The sequence below is a fragment of the Arachis hypogaea genome, chromosome 4, assembly GCF_003086295.3.
Source record: "Arachis hypogaea cultivar Tifrunner chromosome 4, arahy.Tifrunner.gnm2.J5K5, whole genome shotgun sequence".
NCBI classification, from domain to species: domain Eukaryota; kingdom Viridiplantae; phylum Streptophyta; class Magnoliopsida; order Fabales; family Fabaceae; genus Arachis; species Arachis hypogaea.
In genome coordinates this window covers 5409419-5435652 of record NC_092039.1, presented here as the reverse complement: position 1 = coordinate 5435652, position 26234 = coordinate 5409419, and the positions used below count along the sequence as shown (strand labels likewise).

Below are 26234 nucleotides of genomic sequence, written 5' to 3'. Positions count from 1 at the left end.
TATAATTGATAAATTAAAAAATATTTTTATAAAAAATATCCAAACATAAAATTATTTTTATTTTTATAAAAAATCTTTTAAAAAAATATTATTTTAAAAAAATATTTTTTAAAAATAACATCCAAACAAGTCCTATATATAATTTAACTTTGATATCACATGTTAATAACTTAATAATTAATATATTACCTAAGATCTTAGGCTTCTGTAATATATTATAGAAAAAATTTTAAGTGTACTAATAATTTTAACTATTAATCTCAATTATAAAATATACATAATATATATTATTTAAAATCAACTATTGAGATTATTAGAATACCGAAATTTTGGATATGTTTGAAAACTTTTCATACTATACACAAGTATACATGAATTTTTTCTTTTTTTTGGTTATGATACAGTTATACATCATGAACATTTTAGATTCAATTTTCACATATTGGGCCTGTGTTAACGAAATTAAACCCCCTATCCTCTCCTCCTTTTTCGGCTGAACCAGATAAACAAAATACAATCCAAATTTAGGGCGAGAACATCAATAAGGAAATTCCCTTTTTTAGTTATCTGACTTTGACCCTTTTTTAAATTTTTTTGTTCAAGCTTGGTCCATTTTCTTTAGGTGGATACGTACCAATAATAGAATATCCTTTATTTCTTTTTTTATTTTGGACAGGGAATAATTGAATATCCTTGATCAATGTCAGGTATGCACGTGACTCTTGGGCTTGGCAGGAGCTTGATTCCAAATTTAAGGGCCCAAAATGCCTGTTTCATAGAAATTGACAACAGATTTTTGGGTCTAATCTCGCATAAGTCTTTCTTTATTGGATCAAACAATATTAGCAGAGTCACACGGAAAAAAGAAATGCTACGAATCGGAGTGAATGTTGATGTTGGATTGAGCATAATTGTTGTTTCTCTTTAATTTCTAGGATATTGTGTAATCTAAGTCTAAATATCTAATAAGACTACTACAAGATGAACATGAGCATTGCTTAATTTTGCCAGAAATCTCGGTTTCTCGATGCACGGACACGAATACGGATATAGAACATGATACGATACGGGATTATGTCAACACACAAATTTTAAAATCTTATATGACACCGGGATACGCATACATATAAAATATAAAATATTTTTTAGATAAATTATAATGATATTTTGATATTTTATTGATATTAAAATATAAATTAAAATTTTTAGTTATTTTTAATGCCTTATTTTAATTATATCAAGTATTTAAAATATTTTTTATTTTAATAAATAATAATATATATTATATCTAAATCTATTTTAAAAATATATGATAAGAATAAAACTGGACACGCTGACACGTGATGGTATTTAGATGTGTTTAGACATGTTCGAAAAAAAATTATATTTTGTAACACGTAAATAAATATCGTGTTCAAAATGTGTCCAACACGTAAACACGATAACTCAACAAAATATCCGTACTTCATAGTTTCCCTTCATGTCAACTCACTATCGTGGTGAGTGGTGACAATGATCGGAAAACATGTGAAACTATTAAAAACTAATGTGCCTATAATTATAGTCCGACCAAATTAAAGCAACAATGTGGAAGTAGCAGCAAAGGTCTATATTATTACTCTCTAAATTACATGAATATATTTCTTTTTAAGATATATACTCACAGCTCACAATGGCAAGTGAGGAAGAGTACATCACTTGAAACCAGAAAATATACACCAATTTCAAATACCCCTGCATTGAATAATCAAATCCCATTTATGAGTCTAAAGTTTGGTTGGACCTACTCAATTTAAATATATAAAGTGACTTGGATATATAATTTGGGAAACTAAAAATTAAAAATCTATATGATATTGTTTTAAGAGTTAGGTCGTCTATATAAAAAATACCACGATACAAAAGCATATTTTTTAAGTAGAAAAAATATAGAAATAAGTAGCACATTTTTATGTTTAAAAAATGTTCATTTGTATTCATTCAAAAATTAGAAATAGTAAAAAGGACTAATATACAGTAACATTAAAAAAAAATAGTTCATACTTCATAAAGTAGTATTGATGTCCAATAAAAAAAGTGAACCGTTATTCTTTCTTTTTGGTGTGTGAGAGAGATACATTACAGAATAGTACCAGAAGAGAAGTATTTTAAATTGTTATGAATTACATAAATTTGTGTCTCTAATTTTTTTGTATTGTTTTGTTTTTTAAATAAACAATCACAAATCGGACTATTCCATTTGTGTTTTTAAAAATTAAAAAAAATTTAATATTAAAATCAGACCGTCTAATTTTTATTTTTTTAAAAAAAGTAAAAGTATAAATCGGACATTTTGATTTGTAATTTATTTTTTTCTTTAAACATATTGGACCGTCCGATTTAAATAATACCAATTAAAAAATATCATATAAAAAAAACACATAATTTTTCAATAATAACGTATTAGACATATATTTAATCAATATAAAAAAAATTAAGCAAGTGAATTAGCACCGAAAGAAGATTCTAGAACAGAGGCATGCACGACGACAAATCCTTTTGCGTTGTTGTGTTTGTGTTAAGTGTCCATGGTTCCATGCACATTTGATAGAAAACGTAAACTAGCGGCCTATGTCACACACATGATCCCTATCAATCTCTCTTTTGTTTTGTTTTTGTCAGCCTCCTCCTCTTCTTCACTTGTCGCAGATTCAAATAACTCAAATATCCACCATTCTGCTTCCACCTGTAACATTTACGAAGGGACCAATTTATGTGACCGATAAAACGGCCTATTATGCATTATACACGTCTCTCTTTTCTGTCTTCTTTGCCTTTTATTCAAATGCCCATATTATCCTCCTTTGCCCATCCACTGTGAGTCAACCGCAACTACCAATACCATATGAGTGAATGGGAAAAGCTTTTGCCTAGCATAACATACACGATTTTTTTTCCCTAAAAATTAAAATGATAAATCGAATTTATGGTAGATAAATTTTTTTTTTTGGTTAAAACCTTGAATAAGAATAACCTTGCACAAGTAAATTATGAGGCAAAAAGGAAAATTAGGCAGGGAGAAAAATGTAATTTAAGAGGAAAGACACGCTCTTTTGGTTTGACAACTTTCCGTCTACTATTTGGGGTCAGACAAACGTCACCGAGTCTGATACTAATCAAAATCGTTGGTTGTGATTTCCTCTTTTAACTCCTCTTCCTTCTCTCCCTTTCTTATAACTCTTCCCTTCCTTCAATCTCTTCTCATCCAACAACAAACACTCCAAATTGAAACTCATCACTGAAAACCAACCAAAACAACAACAACAACAATGGCTTCTTCTTCCTCACTTTCTCAGCTTCGATGCAGAAACCTCTCCTGCTCCCTCGCCCCTATCCCCTCCTCCTCCTGCCTCGTTCCCACTCCTTCCATTCTCCATCTCGGAGTATTCACCAAGCCCGTCGGAAAGCCCATCGTCGGGGTCTCTTCGGATGCCCCGAGGGCGGTGTTCTGCGTGAGAGCCGTTACGAACGAGGAGGAGGGCGGTTATTCGGGAGTGGCGGTTGTGGAGGAGACGGAGGCTGGGCGGCTGAAGAAGGCGCTGGTGGATTCGTTTTACGGGACTGATCGTGGATTGAAGGCTTCCAGCGACACGAGAGCTGAGATTGTTGAGCTTATCACTCAGCTCGAGGCAAAGAATCCTACCCCTGCTCCCACCGATGCGTTGACTCTCCTCAACGGAAAATGGATCCTCGCGTAATTAACTAACTTCCTTTCTTTTCTTATTTTTATTACTTTTCAATTCGGATAAAATTTTGCTTATTTGTTCTAAAAACAAAAATTGCAAGAAATGCTGGATAGGTTAGGCTGGCCTAGTACAAAAAATTTTAGTTGCATTAATGTGATAGCGATAATCTGTGTACTTTGTGGATCGCTAGAGTCTGGTCCTACTGTCCTAGGAACTAAGCTAAGCTAAGTGGTTGGTGGTTAAAAGTTGCAAGTCACTTTATGCGTAATTCTTATTTTTCTAATTGAACTTTTAAGTGCTGTATTGGAGATCTAAGTTATGATCTTATTATGGACTTAGTCACATCAAAGTGAATATCATAGCCGCAACTTTTGTTGACAAATGCAACAAATCTTGCTTATGTGTAATTACTTTTATCTCCTCAGGTATACCTCCTTTGCAGGGTTGTTCCCGTTGTTGTCAAGCGGAACACTTCCATTGGTGAAGGTAGAGGAAATATCTCAGACCATTGATTCCGAGAGTTTCACCGCCCAAAACTCCGTTCGCTTTGCCGGTCCCTTGGCCACCACCTCCATCAGCACAAATGCAAAATTTGAAGTCCGCAGCCCAAAACGTGTTCAGGTCTGCGTTTGGTTTTTCATCCTTACTAGTTTAGCACTTCCCCAATGCAAAAATGACAAACTCCTTGTGTTTTTTTATAGATCAAGTTTGAGGAAGGGGTCATTGGCACTCCACAGTTGACAGACTCATTGGTTATACCAGAAAATGTGGAATTCTTGGGGCAGAAGATTGATCTCACACCCTTCAAGGGCATACTCACCTCTGTCCAAGACACGGCATCTTCTGTCGCAAGAACTATCTCCAGCCAGCCTCCGTTGAAGTTCCCGATCTCCTACAGCAACGCTCAGTCGTGGTTGCTCACCACCTACCTGGACGATGAACTTCGCATCTCCAGGGGTGACGGTGGAAGTGTCTTCGTTCTTATCAAGGAAGGAAGCTCTCTCTTGAGCTGAAGCTTGTTTCTTCGCATGTTCGCCATTATTATCGTCACTATATATATAATAAGAAATTTGTATGAGAAAGGAAAGCCTTAGTGCTGTGGCATCGTATGTTTTATCTTAAATTTGTCATCCTTGATGTAATAAGGATGTAAAGTACTGTTAATGATATAACTTAGTTTAGAGTTGGGTTCAAGATCCAATCTGGTTCTGCATCAATATTGTCCCTGACGAACTAAGGATATAAAATCTCTATTTTTGTGGATTTACCAATTTGAATGACCAATCAATAAATGCCATACCCAAATAACATATAAGAATGGTAAGTGTGCGTGCTGGGTTTGGCGTTGGGAACAGGAACACTCAAAAGAAGGTTTGAATCGGAAGCATAACTGGAATTTTGTATGAACTGGCTAGGAAGGATGAAGAGAATAAGTGTTTTTACCTGATGGTTTTTCATCTCATACTTGGATGATTTGGAATTTTGGATCCACTAGCATTAGTATGGTTGGTTATTTTCTACAGGTGGCACACTGGCAGTTTCCACAGGCGGGAAAACTTGTTATTTAACTAACTTTAAGAACATACATATTACATAGCACAATTGGATTCACTTGCACAGTTATTCACCATTTTCTTCAATCACAAGCCTCTTATTTCAAACTACTAACCATCATTCATACTTTCAACACATCATGTTCTCATTTTGGGCCAAAGAATAACCAATGAAGCATATCCATCCTTTTGTTATTCCGATTCGATGTAGTAATATTTTAAGCAAAGAATAAGAAAAAGCATGATGCATTTACTGACAGTTTTTATTTCAATTTACATTACGAAGAATGCTAGGGACCAGCAGAATTTGTAATGTTTAGTCATCAATTAGCCATCATCAATATTTTCAATAGTGTAAGATGACATCTAATGGTATAAGATTAATCATTTTCTTTTTTATGGTTAAGTGCTGGCCAGATTTCAACAAAAGTGCTGGCTCCTAGACTTTTTCTTATATGCCTAGCTAAGTTGGCAAGTAAAGGTTCAAATAAACTGATTATGTAAAATTGAAGCCTATATCCACCATATATAGCTAAGACAAGACTTGAAGAAAGCAACAAATTAGTTAGTTAGTTTAAGGGGAAATGGGTGAGGAATCAGGGTTGAATGTAATGGACATGGAAGAAGCTCAACGAGCGGCTTTATTCAGAGACTGGGAGAATTTCAAGAAATTCTTCGCAAATTACAACCAGGCCTTGCTTAAGCCTATGGATATGGGCTTAAACACGGCCTTTCACGTTGCCATGGCCTTAGAGTCCACCCGCGACGCAGAACTACTGAAGGAGTTGCTGGAAATGGTTGGCGAGGAAGAGAGGTGGCAGGCGCTGAGAAAGGCGAATGGCGATGGGGACACGCTTCTCCACGTGGCGGCCGCAAGTTGCAAGGAGCTTAACGCAGTGGAGTTGGTGCTCGACTACGAGAAGAAGGTGCAGGCGCCGCTGGAGGATGAAGAAACAGAGGGGGATTGGAAAGAGAAGAAGATATCGTTGGTGGAACTGAGAAACGACTATGAGGAAACCCCGATTTTCACGGCTTCTAAGGAAGGGAATCTCAAGATGCTCCAGCACGTTGCTAAAGGTGTAGGCGCTGCTGACTTGCGAAAGCATTTCTACCGAGGTGCTGACAAAACTTCCATTCTTCATATTGCTATAATTGGACAACACTTTGGTAAGTTTGTAATTCATGTCAACTTATCTTAGGTGGAAACTCTGCGTCGAAGTCACGTGACTGATAGCTGAGAGCCGTTAGATAATTTGATTGATTTGACTAAATTTTCATCTAATGATTTCAGCTATCAACTTCACGTGAAGTGGACCACAGTTGAGTTTTCACCTTTATCTTATATTATATATAAATGTTCCCCTCTTTTTGGCGCAGATGTTGCGGTTTGGTTGCTGGAAGTGGATGGTAGTTTGGCTAATGAAACGGACGATAGCAAATTTACGAGTCTTCAACTGTTAGCCAAGATGCCTTTTGTGTTCCCAAGCCATTCCCAATTCAGCACTCTCAAATCTCTCATATATTATTGTATTTAGCTGTTTTTTTTAATCCCTCTGCATTTCGATTTTAATACATTAATACAGTTTATTTTAATCCATTGATGGTTCTTACTAATTTGATTAACAGTGCTTCCGGAGTACGAGTACCAAGATTTTGATCATGAAAGCATACGGGTTCTCAGGCAAGGGACAGAATCATCAAATGGAATTGGAAATGGAAATGCACACACCTCAGGTACTTTTTGGAGAAGAAACAGAGCTGTATTCATTTTATATGGAATACAAAATTGATGGTTAAAAGTGTTAAGAGTTCATATTTTGAAAACGAATTGTCTGATCTGTTGCATATGCATGCTCAATTCTTATTCTTGATAATGAATACGCCAAGTTACATTGCAGTGTTTACAAGAATCAACCGTGCTATTTGGAAGTTTCTTGCTGAAGGTGCGAAATACTGCTAAGTGCTAACCTTGTTCCAAGCGCGATTCAATTCAATTTTATGCGTGCCTGCTTTAATCCACTTGCATAAATTTTGTTAGGAAAAGTATAGGCTACCGTCATATTATCTGCCAACTTCTGCCAACTCTTATTTATATTTGTGTTTTATGGAAGTGTGTTTGTAGATGTGTCTAATAATTAATATATTTTAAATACATATATAAAGAGACACATCCAGAAAATATATCTATAAAGACTTCTATTAAACACAGTTATAAAAAAGATATTTTTATTAGATACATCCATGAACACACTTTCATGAAACACAATTATAAATAAGAGTTGGCAGAAGTTGGCAGATATGCTGTTGGTAACGTAGCGAAATGCCGATTTTGTTAATTAAGTTCCAATATGTTCTTGATAAATCCAAGTTACACTGTTTATGTGGCATACCCTTGTAGTATAGGGTACCAACATATTATCTGCCAACTTATTGCCAACAATGATTAATTATTATATTTTAAACCCATGTATAAAGAGACACATCCAAAAATATTTATAAAGACACTTCTATTAAACACAGCTATAAAAAAGATATTTTTATTAAACACATCCATAAAGACACTTCTATTAAACACACTTATAAATAAGAGTTGGCAGATATTGGCAAAAATGAGATGTTGGCAAAAATGTTGTTGGTAACGTAGCGGGTACGTTACCAACAGCATATCTGCCAACTTCTACCAACTCTTATTTATAATTGTGTTAATAGAAGTATCTTTGTGGATGTGTCTAATAAAAATGTCTTTTTTATGGCTATGTTTAATAAAAGTGTCTTTATAGATATATTTTCTGGATGTGTCTCTTTATATATATGTTTAAAATATAATAATTAACTATTGTTGGTAATAAGTTGACAGATAATATGTTGGTACCCTATACTTTCCCTTAATAAAAATACGAAAAATATTTAGGCCATTAAAATTTATTATTTTTTATTATTATTTTTAATCATCAATTAATTAATCTTTCAGTTTAATTATTCAACAACATAATTTTAATCCACATTTTTAAACATTAATAACTAATTAATAACTAACTAATTACTAATAACAATAAATTATAATAATCTTTTAGCTTTTCTTGTTATTTTAAAAATTAATAGTTGTCTAATATATTAAATTTTTAACTTTCTATTAATAAAAAAATATAGGTAAACAACAGTCAATTTTAAATAAATATAATTAATAATTATTAATTTTGTTTTTTTTTTTAAATAAAATTTAAATAATTACTAATTAATAATAATTAATTAATATAAAATATAATTTAAAAATATTTGTTGGCTTATTATTAACTAAATTTTTATTGGTTACTTAAGGAGGTTGTTTATTAATTTTTGCATATGCATGATAACCTACACACATGAATTATATATAATAAAAAAATTGAAAAGGATGAGTAACCAATGAAATATTTGTATAATGTGTATAATGGAGGTTTATGGAGTATTAGAGATATAACAATTAGTGTTACCTTTTTTCATCAGCTGAAACTTTTGGGATGAGTGGTATCATGACATGGTATTAGAACGCTAGATCCGAAAAGTTAAAAGTTAGATCCTTGGTGAACCCCAAAATCAGTTTAATAGTTTAAGTTTTCGGGAAGATGTTTATTATCCCTAGTACTTGGATGGTTATTCTAGATAGTACGAGGGATGTTCATTTTGTAACTCAATAGCCCATTATATACATTATACAAATAGTCAATTGTAATAAACAATTGTTATTCGAGATTTAGATTGTCCTTTTATTTTTATTATATTTGCTTTAAGTTTTAATGTTTGGCATTATCATATTAACAATTAAGGATATTTAGATACATGCCAATGAATAATAATTTAAATGAGTGAATGACATAATCTTTTCATATTCACTTAAGAGATTGGAGATTCAAATTTTCTATCTTTGATTAAAAAAAAATATTTAAATACATATTAACCAAAAAAGCCTTCTAATATTTCTCTTTACTAATAATTTGTAAAGCAAAAAGTTAAGTGTGCATTAAAATTAATTATTAATATATTTATATATAAATATATGTAGTTTAATTTATTTTTAATATATATTTATATTTTAACACATATTTTATATTAGTAACTAATTTTAATAATTGATTATGTTCTATACAGATCATATTCATAAATATATACATATATTATTTAATTTATTTTTAATATAAAATTATATTAATAATTAATTTTGATTACTGATTTTAGTTTGCTTATAAAGCCTTCTAACAATACACTTTCTTTGTCTCTCTAAAGTTGAGTTTTTCCATTTGAATGAATCCACTGATGCAGAATGGATGGTGATACATGACATTTGGCAGACAAAGAAGCAGCACAAGTTAGTTATGCATCTAACCAAGTCATTAGTGCCAAAAGACTACTCATGGCGAGAAACTAACATTCATGTTACTAGTCAACGGCAACGAACGGTGGCTGTTTTTCCAATTTTTGAAGTCTCCGTTCGTCAAAGATTGATCCAAAAAAAGAGGGACAGCAGACAGGATGAGAAGGGTGGGACGCAAAAGGTAGATGCCACCAGTTATAGCCCTACGCCATTGCTCTTAGCAGCTAGCACCGGAATTGTGGAAATCATTGAGGAAATAATCGAAGTACACCCAGATGCCATAAACCATGTTGGTGTAAAAGAGCTTGATGTGCTTCAAGTTACAGTCATGACACGACAACTTGAAATTTTTCGATTCCTAAAGACTTGCTGTGGCACTTCAATGATGAAGAAATTGGCGGGTCGAATCGGTAGAGAGGGTCGCACCTTGTTGCATTACGTTGCACCGATGAAGTATAAGAGAAAGCACGAGGCCGGCGTTGTATATGAACTACAAGAAGAGCTCCGTTGGTTCGAGGTAAGCTAGCTAGAATTTCAAATTTCTTATAAATAAGGTGAAAACTCAAATACAATCGACTTCACGTAAAGTTGATATCTTCTGTTAGATGATTTGATTAAATTTTTATCAAATAGCTCTCAAGTCTGCACCTAAGTTTCCAATTTCCATCTATAAATAATTCCACATAAAAACACTTTTATGATGCGTGCAGCGTGTGAGGAACATAACCCCTTCATACCTTCACATACATTGCAATGATGAGAAGAACCAAACGGGAAAAGAACTATTTGAAACGGAGCATGATGCTATGCTAAAGAGCGCACAAGAATGGCTGAAGCAGACATCTCAATCATGCTCAGCAGTGGCTGTGTTAGTGGCCACCGTTGTGTTTGCAGCAATTTACCAAGTTCCAGGAGGAACTGATAACAATGGCGTCCCCAAACTGATAGGATCTTCCGTTTTCTGGTTCTTCACGATCATGGATGTTTTGGCACTTGGGAGTTCTCTGTCTTCAGTTGTGATGTTCCTCTCCATACTCTCATCTCCATTTGACATGTGGCAGTTCCGTAGCTCACTCCCTCGAAGGCTCTCGATAGGCTTCACCATGCTGTTCTTCGCGTTGATTACGACCATGATGTCCTTCACCGCAACCATTTTGCTCACCATAAGTAGGAGCCTGAATTCAAAAAGATGGAGCGCCAATTTGTTGTATAGCGTTGCGTTTATACCTGTCACCATATTTGCATTGATGCAGTTCCCACTCTACATGACTTTCAAGAGAGCCGCCACACAAGTTTGGAGCATGTTTAAGAGGTTGGTTCCAAGACGTGTGATCAAGTCAACTAGAAGGTCCGGGAAAAGAAGGTTTCGTCGCTCTGTTGTCAAGAAATTTCAACACTCCTAGCTATTTCGCCTTATATATTCACTTGTATTCACACTCTTGTACGTATATGCATATTATTACAGTTATTTACGGTCGTAGATAGATATGTGATAACATATTTAAAAAGATATTTTATATTATTATTTAAATCAATTAAATCATTATTATTAATTCATATATATGATTATAATGATTATTGGATAGATATTTAATTTAGTCAATTAAAAATGTAAGTTATTTTAATTTTTTTTGTCTATGATATTTACTAGTTCGACACTAGTTCGACAGACTAGACTAAGAATTAATTCGTGAGGAATTTAAACTTCTTAATTTTATAAAAGAAAAAGGTGCACATTTTGTTTGAGGTGAATATTGGGTAGGTGGCATTAGTGGCGGAACTGTGGAAGAAAAGATATTGACCAAAAAGCCCAGAGGTATATTCGGGGCGTTGTGTTAGGTCAAGAGGTTCAGCTGTCCTTTTTGTTTTTCAAACCTACTTCTCCGCTTTTTTACTCCACAGTCTCGCTACTCTCTCTGTACTCCAAACTCTACACCAGATTAACGCTTCTCTCTAGTCTCTTCCAATGGCGCCATCTTACGTACCTAACGGCAACCTCTCCGCCGGTAGTTCAGTCACCGGCCGCTTTGCCAATGTCTACAGTGAGGTTCAGAGCAGCCGCGTTCACCACTCTCTCCCACTCCCCTCCGTTCTCAAGACCTCCTTCTCCCTCGTCGACGGTCCCCGGAGCTCCGCCGCCGGCAATCCAGGTAAGCCATTTCTATCCATTTCCACATTCACTGCTCTTTGATCTCTTTCTGTGTCTCTCTGATCTGTTCCATGTGTGTGCATTTGCAGATGAGATCGCTAAGCTGTTTCCTCATTTGTTCGGACAACCGTCTGCGACGTTGGTCCCTAGCGAGACACCGCTTCCGGATCAGAAGTTGAAGATCGGCGTGGTCTTGTCCGGAGGTCAGGCTCCCGGAGGCCACAACGTTATCTCTGGAATCTTTGGTATGAATCATTCTTTTTCTTATTCAGCTCAATCGGTTCTTTGTTATCTTTTTCAACTGTAAATTTTGTTTTTATTTGTTATTTTGTCCTGGCGTTAGATTACCTGCAAGAGCGCGCAAAAGGAAGCACATTGTATGGTTTCAGGGGTGGTCCTGCCGGCATCATGAAATGCAAATACGTTGAACTCAACTCCGACTATATTTATCCTTATAGAAATCAGGTACATTTTCATACTTATAGTTTTTATTTTACTCTTTTGGAGCTGAAATTGAACAATGTCCTTGTTATTTGTTAAGCTGTGTTTTGAAAATGCTTTATCTATAGTGTTCGCTTTGTTTATATTCCCCTGTATATCATGATTTATGAATTGTGAGGCTTAGCGTCGTGAACTTTTAATTAAATAGATATTTAATATTTTGGTTTGCAGTGCTCGTGGTTCTGTTTCCTATATCAGTGATGCCAAAATTTTGAGATCTGACAGTTGCAATATCTGTTGGCAGGGTGGCTTTGACATGATTTGCAGTGGGAGGGACAAGATTGAAACTCCAGAGCAGGTGCGGTGCATAATTGCTCTGTGATTAGTTCATTTGAGTTCTTATTTTGTCTTAAGTATGGACAACAATAGAATATAAGAATATTTTGATTTACTTATGTGTATAGTTCAAACAAGCTGAAGAAACAACAAAGAAGCTAGACTTGGATGGGCTTGTTGTTATTGGTGGAGATGACTCAAACACAAATGCATGCCTACTTGCTGAGAACTTCAGGTTTCTTAGTCACTTTATTGTTGAAATGATCCAACTTCTTGGAAGCTATGTTAATTAAATGCTGTTTTTATGTTGTGTCATGATTAACATTAAAGATCATATTACCATTCCATCTATATATAATTATTGTAATTGTCTCTATATGAATATAAGAGAAACAATTTCCATTCATGAGTATGTGAAGTGATACTGTTTATTTAACTATTTTTTGTTTGATGTGGATTTATGCAGAAGCAAAAATCTGAAGACTCGCGTGATTGGATGTCCTAAAACTATTGATGGTGATTTAAAGTGCAAAGAAGTTCCTACCAGTTTTGGTTTTGATACCGCATGCAAGGTAAATGAAGCTAAATAACAAGTCTTCAATCTGCCTTTGTAATTTTGAATTGGTCTAGTTCTACATGTTTTTAACATTTCAAATAAGTAATTTTATCTTTTGATCACCAATAATTTTCTAAGCATGTAGTAATATTTAGGAACCATTTTTTTATTTTTATGTGTTGGAATGGGAGTGTTGAAGTGTTTGAGGATGCTTTTCAGAGCAACAGCTGTGTTTCAATTTCTCTAGCAATATTGTGAACATATTTGATAAAATATTCGTGTTTGGAACCATCACATTATCCATGGAACTCTACACAACTTGTCATGTTCCACAACTTTGTCAGGATTTGCACTTGGTTTATTCATGATTGCAAATTTGCTATAGCATTATGATATTCGTGAATCTTGTTTCCTAAAAGAAAATTTCTAAATATTTAATTGGCCATGTATATTTTCCATTGTTGCCCTCATTTGTGCAAATTGCCAAAAGATGTTGGATAGCATGTGCCTGTTTGGATGCATGCTGAATGATCCGGAGAACTGACCCTGTTCACATGTATATGTTGATTTAATGCAGATATACTCTGAAATGATTGGAAATGTTATGGTAGATGCCCGATCAACAGGAAAATATTACCATTGTGAGTATTTAAATTGAACAACCTCTTAGAAGAACCTTAGAAACTGATTTGTCACCATTCTGTACTGGTTCCTATGTTCTCACTTCTTACAGCTTTGTTTGCTTCACCATTAAACAATTTTGCACTTCATAACTGTTGATATCATTTGATATTGATGTATCTTTGGAATTTGGAAGATTTGAGGTTATATTTCCAAGCATCAATAAAAACATATGATCATCTGTCTGCAGTTGTGCGGCTTATGGGGCGTGCAGCTTCACACATTACACTGGAATGTGCTTTACAAACCCACCCAAACATTACTATTATTGGAGAAGAGGTTTGTAATAAATTTGATCATCTTGTACATTCTAGCATGTGATGAAGTTAATTTGATATTCTCACACATTGATTTTGTGAAGTTGTGATTAACATTTGCTACTCAGACTGTACCTTTTTTTTTTTTATCAAATATACTTGATTTGACCTGTAAATACATATTTCAGGTTGCTGCCAAGAAGTTGACACTGAAAAATGTCACAGACTATATTGTAGATGTTATTTGTAAAAGAGCTGCAGTTAATTACAATTATGGGGTCATTCTTATCCCTGAAGGTTTAATTGATTTCATTCCTGAGGTACATAGCAATCAGCACAAGAAAATTTTTGCCAGTGTTTCTCTCTGTGTGAACTTGTGATTTTTCCATTAGTGTGTAAATCAGTTTGTATGCTCATACTTGCTGATGATACTGGTTGTACATGCTGTTTTGCGATTTTCAGGTCCAGCAACTTATTGCAGAACTAAATGAAATTCTGGCCCATGATATTGTGGATGAGGGTGGATTATGGAAGAAGAAACTCACTGATCAGTCACTGAAGCTTTTTGAATTCTTACCTCAAGCAATTCAAGAGCAATTGATGCTTGAAAGGGATCCACATGGAAATGTTCAGGTGCCTAATGGCGTTATAATGCTATCTTTTATTTGTTTGTTTGACCCATGATGCATCAAGTCAATGTCAATGGTTCTATCTTCCAAGTTTAGGTTGCCAAGATAGAAACAGAGAAAATGCTTATTCAAATGGCTGAAACTGAGTTGGAGAAGAGAAAGCAAGAGGGAAAATATAGAGGCGAATTTAGAGGGCAATCTCACTTTTTCGGGTATTCTATCAAATTTCGGCATCATTATTTTGAATTATATATAAATTCTAATTCGAATATATGCTAACATGAAATGCCAAAAAGAGTGTAAAACAAAGATTTTACGAAAATGTTTTGTTTTTAAACTGTATATTTGCTAGTTTGCCTTATTTTTTGAGAGTTTATAGTTACCTATACTTATTGGAAATATGCAGTTACGAAGGGAGATGTGGATTGCCAACTAATTTTGATGCTACTTATTGCTATGCTCTTGGTTATGGTGCTGGAGCCCTCCTTCACAGTGGGAAGACTGGATTAATATCATCAGTTTGTGGCCTCTTATTATGTCTTGACAATTGAGTGTGCTTTCGAAGTTGTTTGTTTTGTAACATTGAAGCAGTCAACTGAATTTCTTGAATTCACTCTATGCTGACCAGGTTAGGAATCTCTGTGCACCTGTTGAAGACTGGATTGTTGGTGGAACTGCACTCACCTCACTGATGGACGTAGAGAGAAGACATGGTAGATATCTGCTACACTACAATGGATTCGTATCCATACCATTACTTTTTCTTTTCCAATTACTATTTGAATGCTTTCTTTCGTATGGTTTATATGAATATGTAATGTAATTTCTTTGCAGGTAAGTTCAAGCCCGTGATCAAGAAGGCAATGGTAGAGCTTCAAGGTATAACTGACATAAACCGTTAACAATTTTGCCTTTATTACCGTTCTGGCATCAGCTCTAATTTATATATTTGCGGTACTAATGATTATTATATATCATTTTCTTTCAGGGGCACCCTTCAAAAAGTTTGCCTCCTTGAGGGATGAGTGGGCCCTAAAAAATTGCTACGTCAGTCCAGGTACGTATCATTGTATAATGGACCCAACCAGCCCAATTAGTAAGATCCACTTAGTATAGCAGGAATTAATATATAGATTCAAGTTTTAATGATGATGTTCACTGTAGGTCCAATTCAATTCTCTGGTCCGGGATCTGATGCAGTTAGTCACACCCTTCGTTTGGAGCTTGAATCACAAGCTTGATCTACTTTTCCGTAAGGACATTGTTTTGAGATTGGCGATTCATTTGGGATTTTAGGGCCTTGAAGTATATTTATTTGATCTGTGACTTGCTAGGTTTTTGTAATAACGTTTGGACTATAGCAGTTGAATGTTAAATTCTTATGCTGCCATTCAGCATCGGCAAGTTATGTTCATGATTATAATTGAATAAATGTTTGACTTCCGAGTTGGTTGATATTGATTGGTTAATCATTGAATTCCATGTTAACCCTTCTACTAAGAATGTTTCCCTTTAGCCTTTTATTTAGATCAAACTGAAATAACGCCAGTGGATAACTAAAGATAACTGAAGAAAGGAAAGTTTTAATACAAAATAAGTCAATTGAAAAGGTAAGTTTTTCTTTTAACACAAAATATTGCTGTTAATTAGAGAGATAGAAGGAAGGAAGGAAGGAAAAAGAATAAGAGGGTTTTGAAATTGTCATTTTAAGAGAAGGGAAAAAACAAGAGAATACTCACATAATGATTTGAGTGTGTTAAAATAATAGTTTAGATAATGACATGTATTATGGTAAACAATTTAGGACTAGTTTGGATAACAACTTAATTAAGTTTTTTTGAAAAAAGAATTTAAAATATAAGAATTTATATTAGAAGTAGTTTATAAATAGGTTATTTTGTGTTTGGAAACTTATCATAGAAGTATTTGTTTTAAAGTTGTATAATAAATAAGAATGATAAAATAGCTTTTGAGAATAAGAGAAGTCAAATTTTTTTACTTTTTCAAAAGCTCTTAAACAACTCGAAAAATTAAAAGTATATTTAAAAAACTGTACCAAATACTATTAATATGACTTTTCATAAGTCAAAAGTCCTAAAAAAATAGCTTTTGAAACTTTTCAAACGAAGCCTTAGTAAAATATGTCAAACTATCTATCGATATTTAACTATCATTTTTGTAAAAAGACATCTTCATGTGAATAGTAATAAAAGAAAGAACCAAGATATATGGGAATAATAAGTAATGGTGAACTAGGGAAGAAAATAAAAGGAAGGGGAGGGGGACAAGCAAAGTTTTAATTGACAACAAATCATAAGTTTTTTCTTACTTGGTGTAGGTGATCATATGAATCAAAATTATAACCCTATAATCTTATATTGCACATCATATCCATAAGGATTTAAATGATTCTAGTTTCACTTATGGTTTTTCCATCTTAGGTTTCTCATCTCTACTAATTATTGAGCTACAGGTAAGTTACCCTCTGTTTGATCTACCCTACTTATTAAATTTATTATAGCAGGCCTTCTTCAATAATGATATATGCCAGTAATAACTGCCTTAATCTCTAATATCACTCAGATATGAAGTTTCAATAGATGAAGCTAAGTAGCTAACCATTTTGATCAGATAAAAACGTGAAGTATCATTATAGGACTCAATGAATTTTCAATGTCATGAATAAATAACACATATATCTATCTTTGTAGGGAGATAGATGTTGACCATCAATGATTATAGGGATTGGAGATGGGGTCAAGGGAGGAGGAGAAGGGCTTTTCCACCACTGCCAATGTATGTGACAAATCAACTATAAACTTTTATGACATTAGGTCATAGTAAACTCACATCAACACACATACATGGCTGAAAAATAAATGAATTTCTGTCAATTTTCTTATAAGACATTCACGGGGGACTGAAAAGAATGCTAATTGATTCAGTAGCAATATTGTACGTCTGCATGTGTATATCAATCATATAAATTTGAAGAGGCTAAATGGCTAATGACACACGTAAATGTTCAGTGGACCTTAGTGTATTGAAACCTCCACATGATATGAATTTATGTCTCACCAATGTGGGGGTTGGAGTTGGGTTGGGGTTGGGCTTCTGTCAATAATCTCATCAAGCTTATATATGTTGTGTGTGATGTTACATGTCACATAAATAATGACTCATGCATACGAATTCGGATCGAATAAAATAAGCGCAACTATACAAATCTTGCAATTCTTATCTTTCGGCCTTTGAGGGGTGCTTTTTATATCCATAGGTAGCGTTTGGTTACTGAGACATAGACACTGAGATATATAAACACAGTGGTACACGGTGACATATGTCTGTTATTTGGTTTGGTGAGACACAGATTTTCGAAGGACACGGAGACACTAAATTTGTGTACCTCCAATTTGGTGAGACACTGAGACACAACTTGTGAGACACTAATTTTTTACTTTTTTACCCTTATTGAGTTTTTAAAATTTGACCTCTTATCTTTTCAAATCTTTTTTTTCTCTTTCTCTTTTAGATTCTACAACTAAATTTACTTTTCTATTTTTTTCAAAAAAAAATTTGTACATTTAATTTTTTTATTTATTTAAATTTTGATTAATCTTTGATAAATTCTGAACTTTAATTTTTTATTTTTTTTTCAAGAACAATTATATATTTAATATTTAAATGATAATTTAAGATGGTATTAGAAGAAATAAAAAATTATTAGAAGAAATAAAAATTTAATGGTGATGACATGCATTGTTTGGGATAATAGGTGTATTGTAATGGTGGTAAAACTTGTGGTTGAATAAAGGATAATTCAGTGTTTTTTTAATATATGTATCTTGTTTCTTATTTTTATCAATCACAATACATAGACACAAATATTTTATGTTTATATCTTTAATGTCTGTATCTATATCTCATCAAATACATCAACCAAACTGAGCCTAAGCTCCTTCTCTCACATGCTCTTCTTAATTGCTCTTTTTTCAATTCTTCTACTTACCACGTTATGGAATAGCGCCTGAGCCTGACAACTGTAGAATCCTATAAATATCTATGGGTGTGTTTGTTTTAGCTTGGAGGACGATTATGATTTCTTTTGAAGGATTAATACCCATGTCAATTCCTGAAATTTAGTTTGAATTCAAAAAAAAAAATAAATTATCATTTGTATTCATGAAAGATATAAACGTTGACAAATGTATTCATATAATAATAAAACGATAATTGCATCCACAGAAAATAGCTTCCGTGTGTCAAGAATACCTAACGGACCAATTGTGTAACCAATGTCGGGGTACTCTTGCCACACAAAAGTCATCTTTGGTGGTTATAATAGTCGTTTTATTCTTGTATGGGTACATTTGTCAGCATCTGTATCTTTTATGAATATAAATAGTAATTTATTCAAAAAACAATTGCATCAAGTTAGTATTCAATGTTTTTTTGATGAATTAAGTTTAATTTTTTCTGAAAACTTACCTTAACGGTACTTGTGTAGATTGTCAAGGATAAACTGTTCATCCAATGGCTATAAAAAAATTGTTAAAATTAGAATCTTATCTTATCTTATATATGCAGTATTTTATTGGCACTCGACCTAAAAGACATTGATTTTTTCTTGTGAGTTATTATTACCACCAAAACAATCCTGAATTGCGCTTTCATAAACTCAATCAAATATATAGGAGGAAAAAGGTTAACGATGGAATGGGGAGAGAAAATGTCATGATATAACTAATCAAAATCAAGAGCATTATGATGGAGGGAGTGAAATTGAAGTGCTGGGAGTCAACAGCAATGTCCATTAATCCATTTATGCAGGACTATTTTAGGCTTGATAATTTGATCATATTGCCTAATAATGCTTATTTTGCTATTAAGCTAAATTAGTCATATTTTTTATATTATAATTAAATTAATACACATTTAACAATATTAGAAAATATATAAAGGATAAAGCTAGAGTCATCACAAGTTATTTTATTTATTAGTAGGTTCGGATTTCTTCTTATTTCACGAGTTTTGGTTATTGTATTGTGTTTGTCTATTGGACAATTTTTCTCCACACTTTGTATGGTTAATTAACTAACATTTATATTTTAATGAACCTTCATGGAAAAACCCTTAGTTGTTAATAATAAATTATTATTCAACAACTATGAAACGGAAAGTTTAGGCACTAGATTAGCTTACCTTAATTTAATTTGATCACTTTATAACTTTACAACTCACACAAAAGTGGCTAGCAAGATCCTGGTAATCATAAGGGGATACATTCTTGATGCTTTCTCCCTTGTTCCTATGAGTACCTAATTGAGAGGATGGAGAGGGGACAAAAGAAAGTGATTAGAACCTCAAATCCACATGATTGCATATAAAATTCATCTAGATTAATAAAGTATTGTTGCCCCAAAAAAATTAATTAAAAATTCAAGCACTAATCAAGCATCTACTATTATGGGGTTGCTGATAGAGTAACAACTAACAAGTCGCCAACAACTAAACATTCAAAATGTTTATTTTTAGAATTAGAAATTTTTTTTTTCTAAAAATACTATTTGTACACTAAAATCAATTATCAATATATTTGTGTATAAATATATATATTTTAATTTATTTTTAATATGTATTTATATTCCAATATATATTTTCTACTAATAACTAATTTTTGTGTACACATAATATAATTTTTTTTTTTTTTGCAACCCCTAAACATTGTCTATCTATACCAAATAAAATTTAATTGATAATTCGTGCAGAGAAGGGAAAAGAAGTTGAGAGAATATGTGTGATTCTCACATATTTATCGGAAACTTTAAATTCTTGAAACAGCACAGCAATTTAAATCTTTTTTTTTTCCTTTGTAGTTTTATTATCCATTAAATAATACTTTGTATAAAAATAGAAATCTTAACAATCTGTTTACTTTGTATCGAGAACTAAAATCCAATACCTTTTGTCTCTGAAGTAGGTGGAATATAATGAACATGGTGTATTAAAATTTTGTGTAATGTTTCAACCAAAACGAAAAGGGTGCACTGGGATTTATTAACATAGTTAGCCTCATTGCTTGATCTTGTCTGAGGATTCTTATAAAAAATTTCAACTTGTTAAAGACATGTTTTTCAAGAATCTCCACAAAGCTCATAGCCTCGTACTAAAACAAAACTGTACAAGCAAAACACATTAACACATCTGCTTGGAATTTAATCAGACTCCAAACCAAGATAACTACTATGCGATCTATACCCGAGAGAAGGAGACAAGTCACATCTAAACAATTAAGAATTCCATATATATACACATCTTCTTAGAGTTTTTCCACATCTCAAAAGGTACTGTTATTATTTATGGTACATTCACATGCTACATAATTTGAAAATAAAAAATGTTATAAGTAGTTCTATATAATTTATAATTATTATATATTTTGGTTTCTCACCTAATTTGGCAAGTTAAGGATTCATCCGTTACGAATGGGAGCTTCATCTAATGGTTTGTCGCTGACCAATGAATTGCTATATATACAAGGTAAGATTCGAAATCCCGCACGACGTTTACTTAAACAGGCTAGCAAACTAACCATTAGACTAACCCAACTTGATTTAAAATAATTATTATATATTTATACATATTAATTTATATATTGTTTTAATTAAATATATAATAATAAGATATACAATATACTAATAACTAAATTTATTTATAATAGTATAATAAAAGTTTTTATACAATGCTTAATACATACTTTTATATACAGTGGCTGATTTGTAACTTCTTTTTTAATATTAGTAGTATTATTGATTTAAAATTTTTGTTTTTGGTTTTTAAATGCTATTCCTTTCTACGTCAAATAATTTGCCACTTTGAACCGAACAAATATCTTAAGATAAAGAGAGTAATTGGATGTGACATTAGTATAAATAAAGTTTTCTATGTATATTGCTACCGGAATATTATATCCCTTTTTTTGAAAAACTTTATGATAGTTAATTAAAAAAAGTACGTTTTAAATTATCTTATTGTATATCTAAATCATGGGGTCCACTCTCATTGTCAACTAGTCTGGGTCCCACTCTCCCCTTTTTTCCAACGGGCTTTACCTTAGGCCCATTTATTTACCTTTGGGCTCTTCATGCCAAGTCAAACTGATAACTCTTAGATTTTGACTAGCATATATGCTTGATTTGGAGATGTTTGAAAACCAATAAAATTTATTATTTTTAGTTAATAATTAAGCAATAATGTTTAAAAATATAAGTTAAAAATATATTATTAAATTGTTAAACTAAAAAAATTAAATTAATCATTAAAATATTAATAAAAATAATAAATTTTATTAGTCTTTGAATTCTTTTATAATTATCAATTATTATTTTGTAGTGTATTATAATTGATTTGTTGGTGAATGCATTGTATTTTATATTTGATAAATATGAAAACTCAAATTTTATTGATTTAATATTCTTTTTTTTTATTGTAAAATTATTTTTTAATTTTATTTTTGAAAAATTTAAAATTTAGAATTTATGCTTTAGTTGATTCATAATTTGCTAATATTGAATAAAAAAAAGTTAATTCACTAATTGATCTTTTTTATACTTATATCTTTTGGTAATGAAAATTGGCTTTATAATAATTCTTCTAAAATAAAAAAGAAGAAAGAAGGCGATGAAGATTGAAAATGGAAATAAAGCTTGGGAGCATAGCATATAGCATCGTGTGTAATAAATTAATATCTCATGCAAAAGTCAACACGCTCACTAGTTAGGTAGTCACATTTTTTTTTTTTTTGTAATAAAAATTTCTCATCTTGTGCATGATATAGATGGATGGCATTGTTGGGCTGACATGTTTGCATATAAATGAGACTTGCAATTCAATGTGTGATGTGTGTGGTTCAACCCTCACTATCGTCTATTTTCTTGCAAAATATACCCTCACTCTACTCATTATTACACCTCTAAATTATAGCATGGTAAACTAACAAGAGTCATATTTCTAATAGATTAAAATAAAATTATTTGCACGGAAAATGCTATTTACATTTTTGCACCTTACAATTAGGGGTGGCAAACAGAAAAATTCGTTCTATTTCACCAGAAATTGTTTTTTGGCAGACTGGCCCATCCTATTTAACTGCGAGATAATAGATTGGCGAGTTAAGCCTGCGAAAACTCCTTTTTTTATTATTATTAACTACTAAATAATATATATAATTTCACAACTATATTAATAAATTTATATTTTTTATATTCACAAACATCAAAATCTTTGTAATTATAAATATCTAATAAATATAATTATAAATCAAATTTTCATCTAAAACATAATTATAAATATTGTCTTTAAAGCAAAATAAATATAATTCAAAACATAATTATAAATATTATTTTCAAAGCAACATAACCATAATCCAAAACACTCAATTTTTATCTTTATACTCTTGTAAGTTAGGTTGGGAGAAGTTGAGTTTTGACAAAAAAAATTGTAAAAATATTCCTTTACAAAAAAAAGTCCGACGAAAAAAGCTCACTCCACTCTGTCAAAACCTGCAATTTAAGCGGTGCGAATTAGAAAACCTTTTGCTTTTTGACAGTCCTAATTTTTTAACTTATCCGACAAATTTAAACTCATTTGCTACCCCTACTTACAACAACAATTATTTACAGATACATCCCGTAGAGATAGATAGACATGTTTAAAGTTTGGTTGACTAATTAAAGAGTAGGCTGAGGCTTGAGCCATGAAAAACATGACTTGTTTAGAAGTTGATTAATTTGCGTCCTTTCAAATAATTATGCAGGTTTGAGTCCAACATACATAAGTTAGTTCATTTTTGTTCCTTTTTGTTTTGAATATAGAATTTAATTTTAATATATTAAAATAATTTTATAAATATATTTAATTATATAATATCATATCAATAAAAATAATTACTTTTTATTTTGACTATGAAAATAATTATTAAAAATTAATATAATTAAATAATTATATAAAATATTTTATTATATTAATACATTAAAACTAAACTTTTAGATATATAAGCATAAATACTAAACACTGAATTTACGTATTTTAGTATGAAAATATAGAATTATAGGATGAAACTTATATAAATGTCTAGATAAAATTATTCAGATCTTTATTTTTCTTAAGAATTTTTTTATTTAAAAAGTAAAAAATTAAATATGCACTAACTAGTTTACTTTGTTAATTCAAACTAATCACATAATCATTATCCAAATTCATAAATAACAAATCAACTCATTATTTTTCTAATTTTGATTCACAATTCATAATAAGTATGTTCAACTTACTCGTCTATTAAATAAATGTCTTTAAAAATAAAATAAGTGTCATAAAAGTATTTAGAATAATGAATTTTAGAAAAAATAAATTCTATATTTTGTATATTTGCTATAAATATAATATTGTCAATATTTTTTTTATATATTTTTTTATGAATTTAATTTTGATATACTAATAGTATAAAATAATTTATACATGCATCTAATTATATAATACTAAAATAACAAAAATAATGATCTTTTTTATTGATTGCGTAAATAAAAATATAAAAAATAGATATAATTATATGATTATATAAAATATTTTATACTGTCAGCATATATATATATATATATATATATATATATATATATATATATATATATATATATATATATATAGAGAGAGAGAGAGAGAGAGAGAGAGAGAGAGATAGATAGATAGATAGATAGATAGATAGATGGGTTAACTAATATGTGTACATGTATGCTAAAGTTTTAATTAAAAAAATGTTATAAAAAATATATAAATTTAATTTTAATGTATTGATACTATAAAATATTTTATATAGTGTGTAATCATAACTATTTTTTTGAATAATTATTTACGTAGTTAATGTAAAAATAATTATTTTTACTAATATAATAATGTTATATAATTAAATGTATGTGTAAAACCGTTTTATACTGATAATATGTTAAAATTAAATTAAAAAATATATATATAAAGTTAAAGAGAAAATTTTAAAATTTTTATATATGAAGTAACTTTAATATTATAATATAGCTCCTTAAACCCGGATATGCCCATATTCAATAAACCCGGATCTATATGCATATTCATAAGGTTCTTTACACGGAATGTATGTTATTATGTTACACATGCCTAGTTTGAGGTAGCCTAAAGCCTTTGACGCTTCTTTTGTGAGGGTCGGCGCTATAATTAATAGCATATGAAAACATATATATAATGAACATAATAATACGCAGAAGAATTTATGATCCATAACATATTTGTTTGCTTTTGGTAGCAATCATATATGTGTTCGTAGTAAAGGTTGCTTATGGTATTTAGGATTATAACAATTATTTAAATTGTTCCTCAAAATTTTAAAATACTATTTAATCCCTAAATTTACAATTTCTAATTTATTTTGATTGTTTAATTTTCTAGACAAACGAACACTACTAATAATATAATCCATAACAGTCATCACCAATAATAACATCTTTCTATAAAATAATAATTTGATTTGAAGTTATATATTTTGTGATTTATTTTGTGGTTTTGCACAAACAAGCATTCTAAACAATATTATGTTATATGATTAATGATCGATCATCATCACCCTCAGTAAGATTGATTGAAATAGCAACGTGAATTGAAAAATTAAATTGCTGTCTTTTTTCTTTTATTTATTAATTTTGTATACCGGTTTAAGTTATCAGCAGAATAAAATTAGTACTTTTTATTATTTTTTGTCTGATATATGGCATCATGAAAGGTTTTGAATACTGTATCCTAATTGCAGATTCATTTGGTCTTGATTACCTTGTAGTACAGTACTTAATTCTTAATTAATTAATTCCATAACCACCATATGAAAGCCCCCATAGCATGTGCATCCCACGGATATTCACAACCGCAATTATCTGCATTTGTTTTCCCCCTCTGGAAACATAGGCACGTGTAAATTAAAGCTGCATATCGAACTATATATAGATTTTTTTTAATTTATTATATGTATACCAAAAATTAATTACCAATTACCTACATATATAATATATCTTTTTTTTAAGTAAAAAGTGCTCAACACAATAGGGTGGAGCAACAGAATGTCAAGTAACAAAGACAACTCAAAGTACAACCCGTCATTAAACAATTGGTGCACGAAATTGAAAATCACAATTTTTGTCACAACTTTGCACAACTAACCAGCAAGTGCACTGGGTCGTCCAAGTAATACTTTACGTGAGTAAGGGTCGAATCCCACGGAGATTGTTGGCTTGAAGCAAGCTATGGTTATCTTGTAACTCTTAGTCAGGGTATAATATCAATAATAATTTTTAGTTTTAATTGTAAAAAGTCAAAGGGCATAAAATAAATAATTGTTACTCAATAATGGAGAATATGTTGGAGTTTTGGAGATACTTTGTCTTCTGAATTCCTGTAACATAATGCTTCCTCACTTTCAAAAGTGCAAAGTTCCTTCCATGGCAAGCTGTGGTGTCAACGTTGTCAATGGCTACTTCCCAT

At 31.4% G+C, this 26234-nt stretch overlaps 3 protein-coding genes across 4 annotated transcripts; all 3 read left to right on the top strand.

Annotated features, from left to right (window-relative positions):
* The first annotated feature begins 2590 nt into the window (after positions 1–2590).
* Positions 2591–4996, top strand: LOC112795958 (light-induced protein, chloroplastic). The gene is made up of 3 exons (XM_025838184.3): positions 2591–3733; positions 4151–4346; positions 4427–4996. Exons 1-3 carry the CDS (start codon positions 3309–3311, stop codon positions 4736–4738), a joined length of 933 nt encoding a protein of 310 aa, XP_025693969.1. The 5' UTR covers positions 2591–3308; the 3' UTR covers positions 4739–4996.
* A 746-nt stretch (positions 4997–5742) lies between these two features.
* Positions 5743–11210, top strand: LOC112795957 (uncharacterized). Of its 2 annotated transcripts, XM_025838183.3 has the most exons (6): positions 5744–6445; positions 6656–6805; positions 6905–7012; positions 7177–7221; positions 9578–10146; positions 10340–11210. In XM_025838183.3, the coding sequence occupies exons 1-6, from the start codon at positions 5863–5865 to the stop codon at positions 11030–11032; spliced, it is 2148 nt and encodes a 715-aa protein (XP_025693968.1). In that variant the 5' UTR covers positions 5744–5862; the 3' UTR covers positions 11033–11210. The 2 variants fall into 2 exon arrangements, with proteins under 2 accessions (XP_072090994.1, XP_025693968.1); XM_072234893.1 differs by lacking the exon at positions 7177–7221 and having other exon boundaries at positions 5743–6445.
* A 248-nt stretch (positions 11211–11458) lies between these two features.
* Positions 11459–16133, top strand: LOC112795956 (pyrophosphate--fructose 6-phosphate 1-phosphotransferase subunit beta). The gene is made up of 16 exons (XM_025838182.3): positions 11459–11779; positions 11868–12023; positions 12122–12243; positions 12524–12577; positions 12684–12790; positions 13022–13127; positions 13689–13752; positions 13983–14071; positions 14238–14369; positions 14512–14682; positions 14775–14890; positions 15085–15196; positions 15307–15391; positions 15513–15557; positions 15667–15735; positions 15843–16133. The coding sequence occupies exons 1-16, from the start codon at positions 11596–11598 to the stop codon at positions 15917–15919; spliced, it is 1689 nt and encodes a 562-aa protein (XP_025693967.1). The 5' UTR covers positions 11459–11595; the 3' UTR covers positions 15920–16133.
* The last annotated feature ends 10101 nt before the right edge of the window (positions 16134–26234 follow it).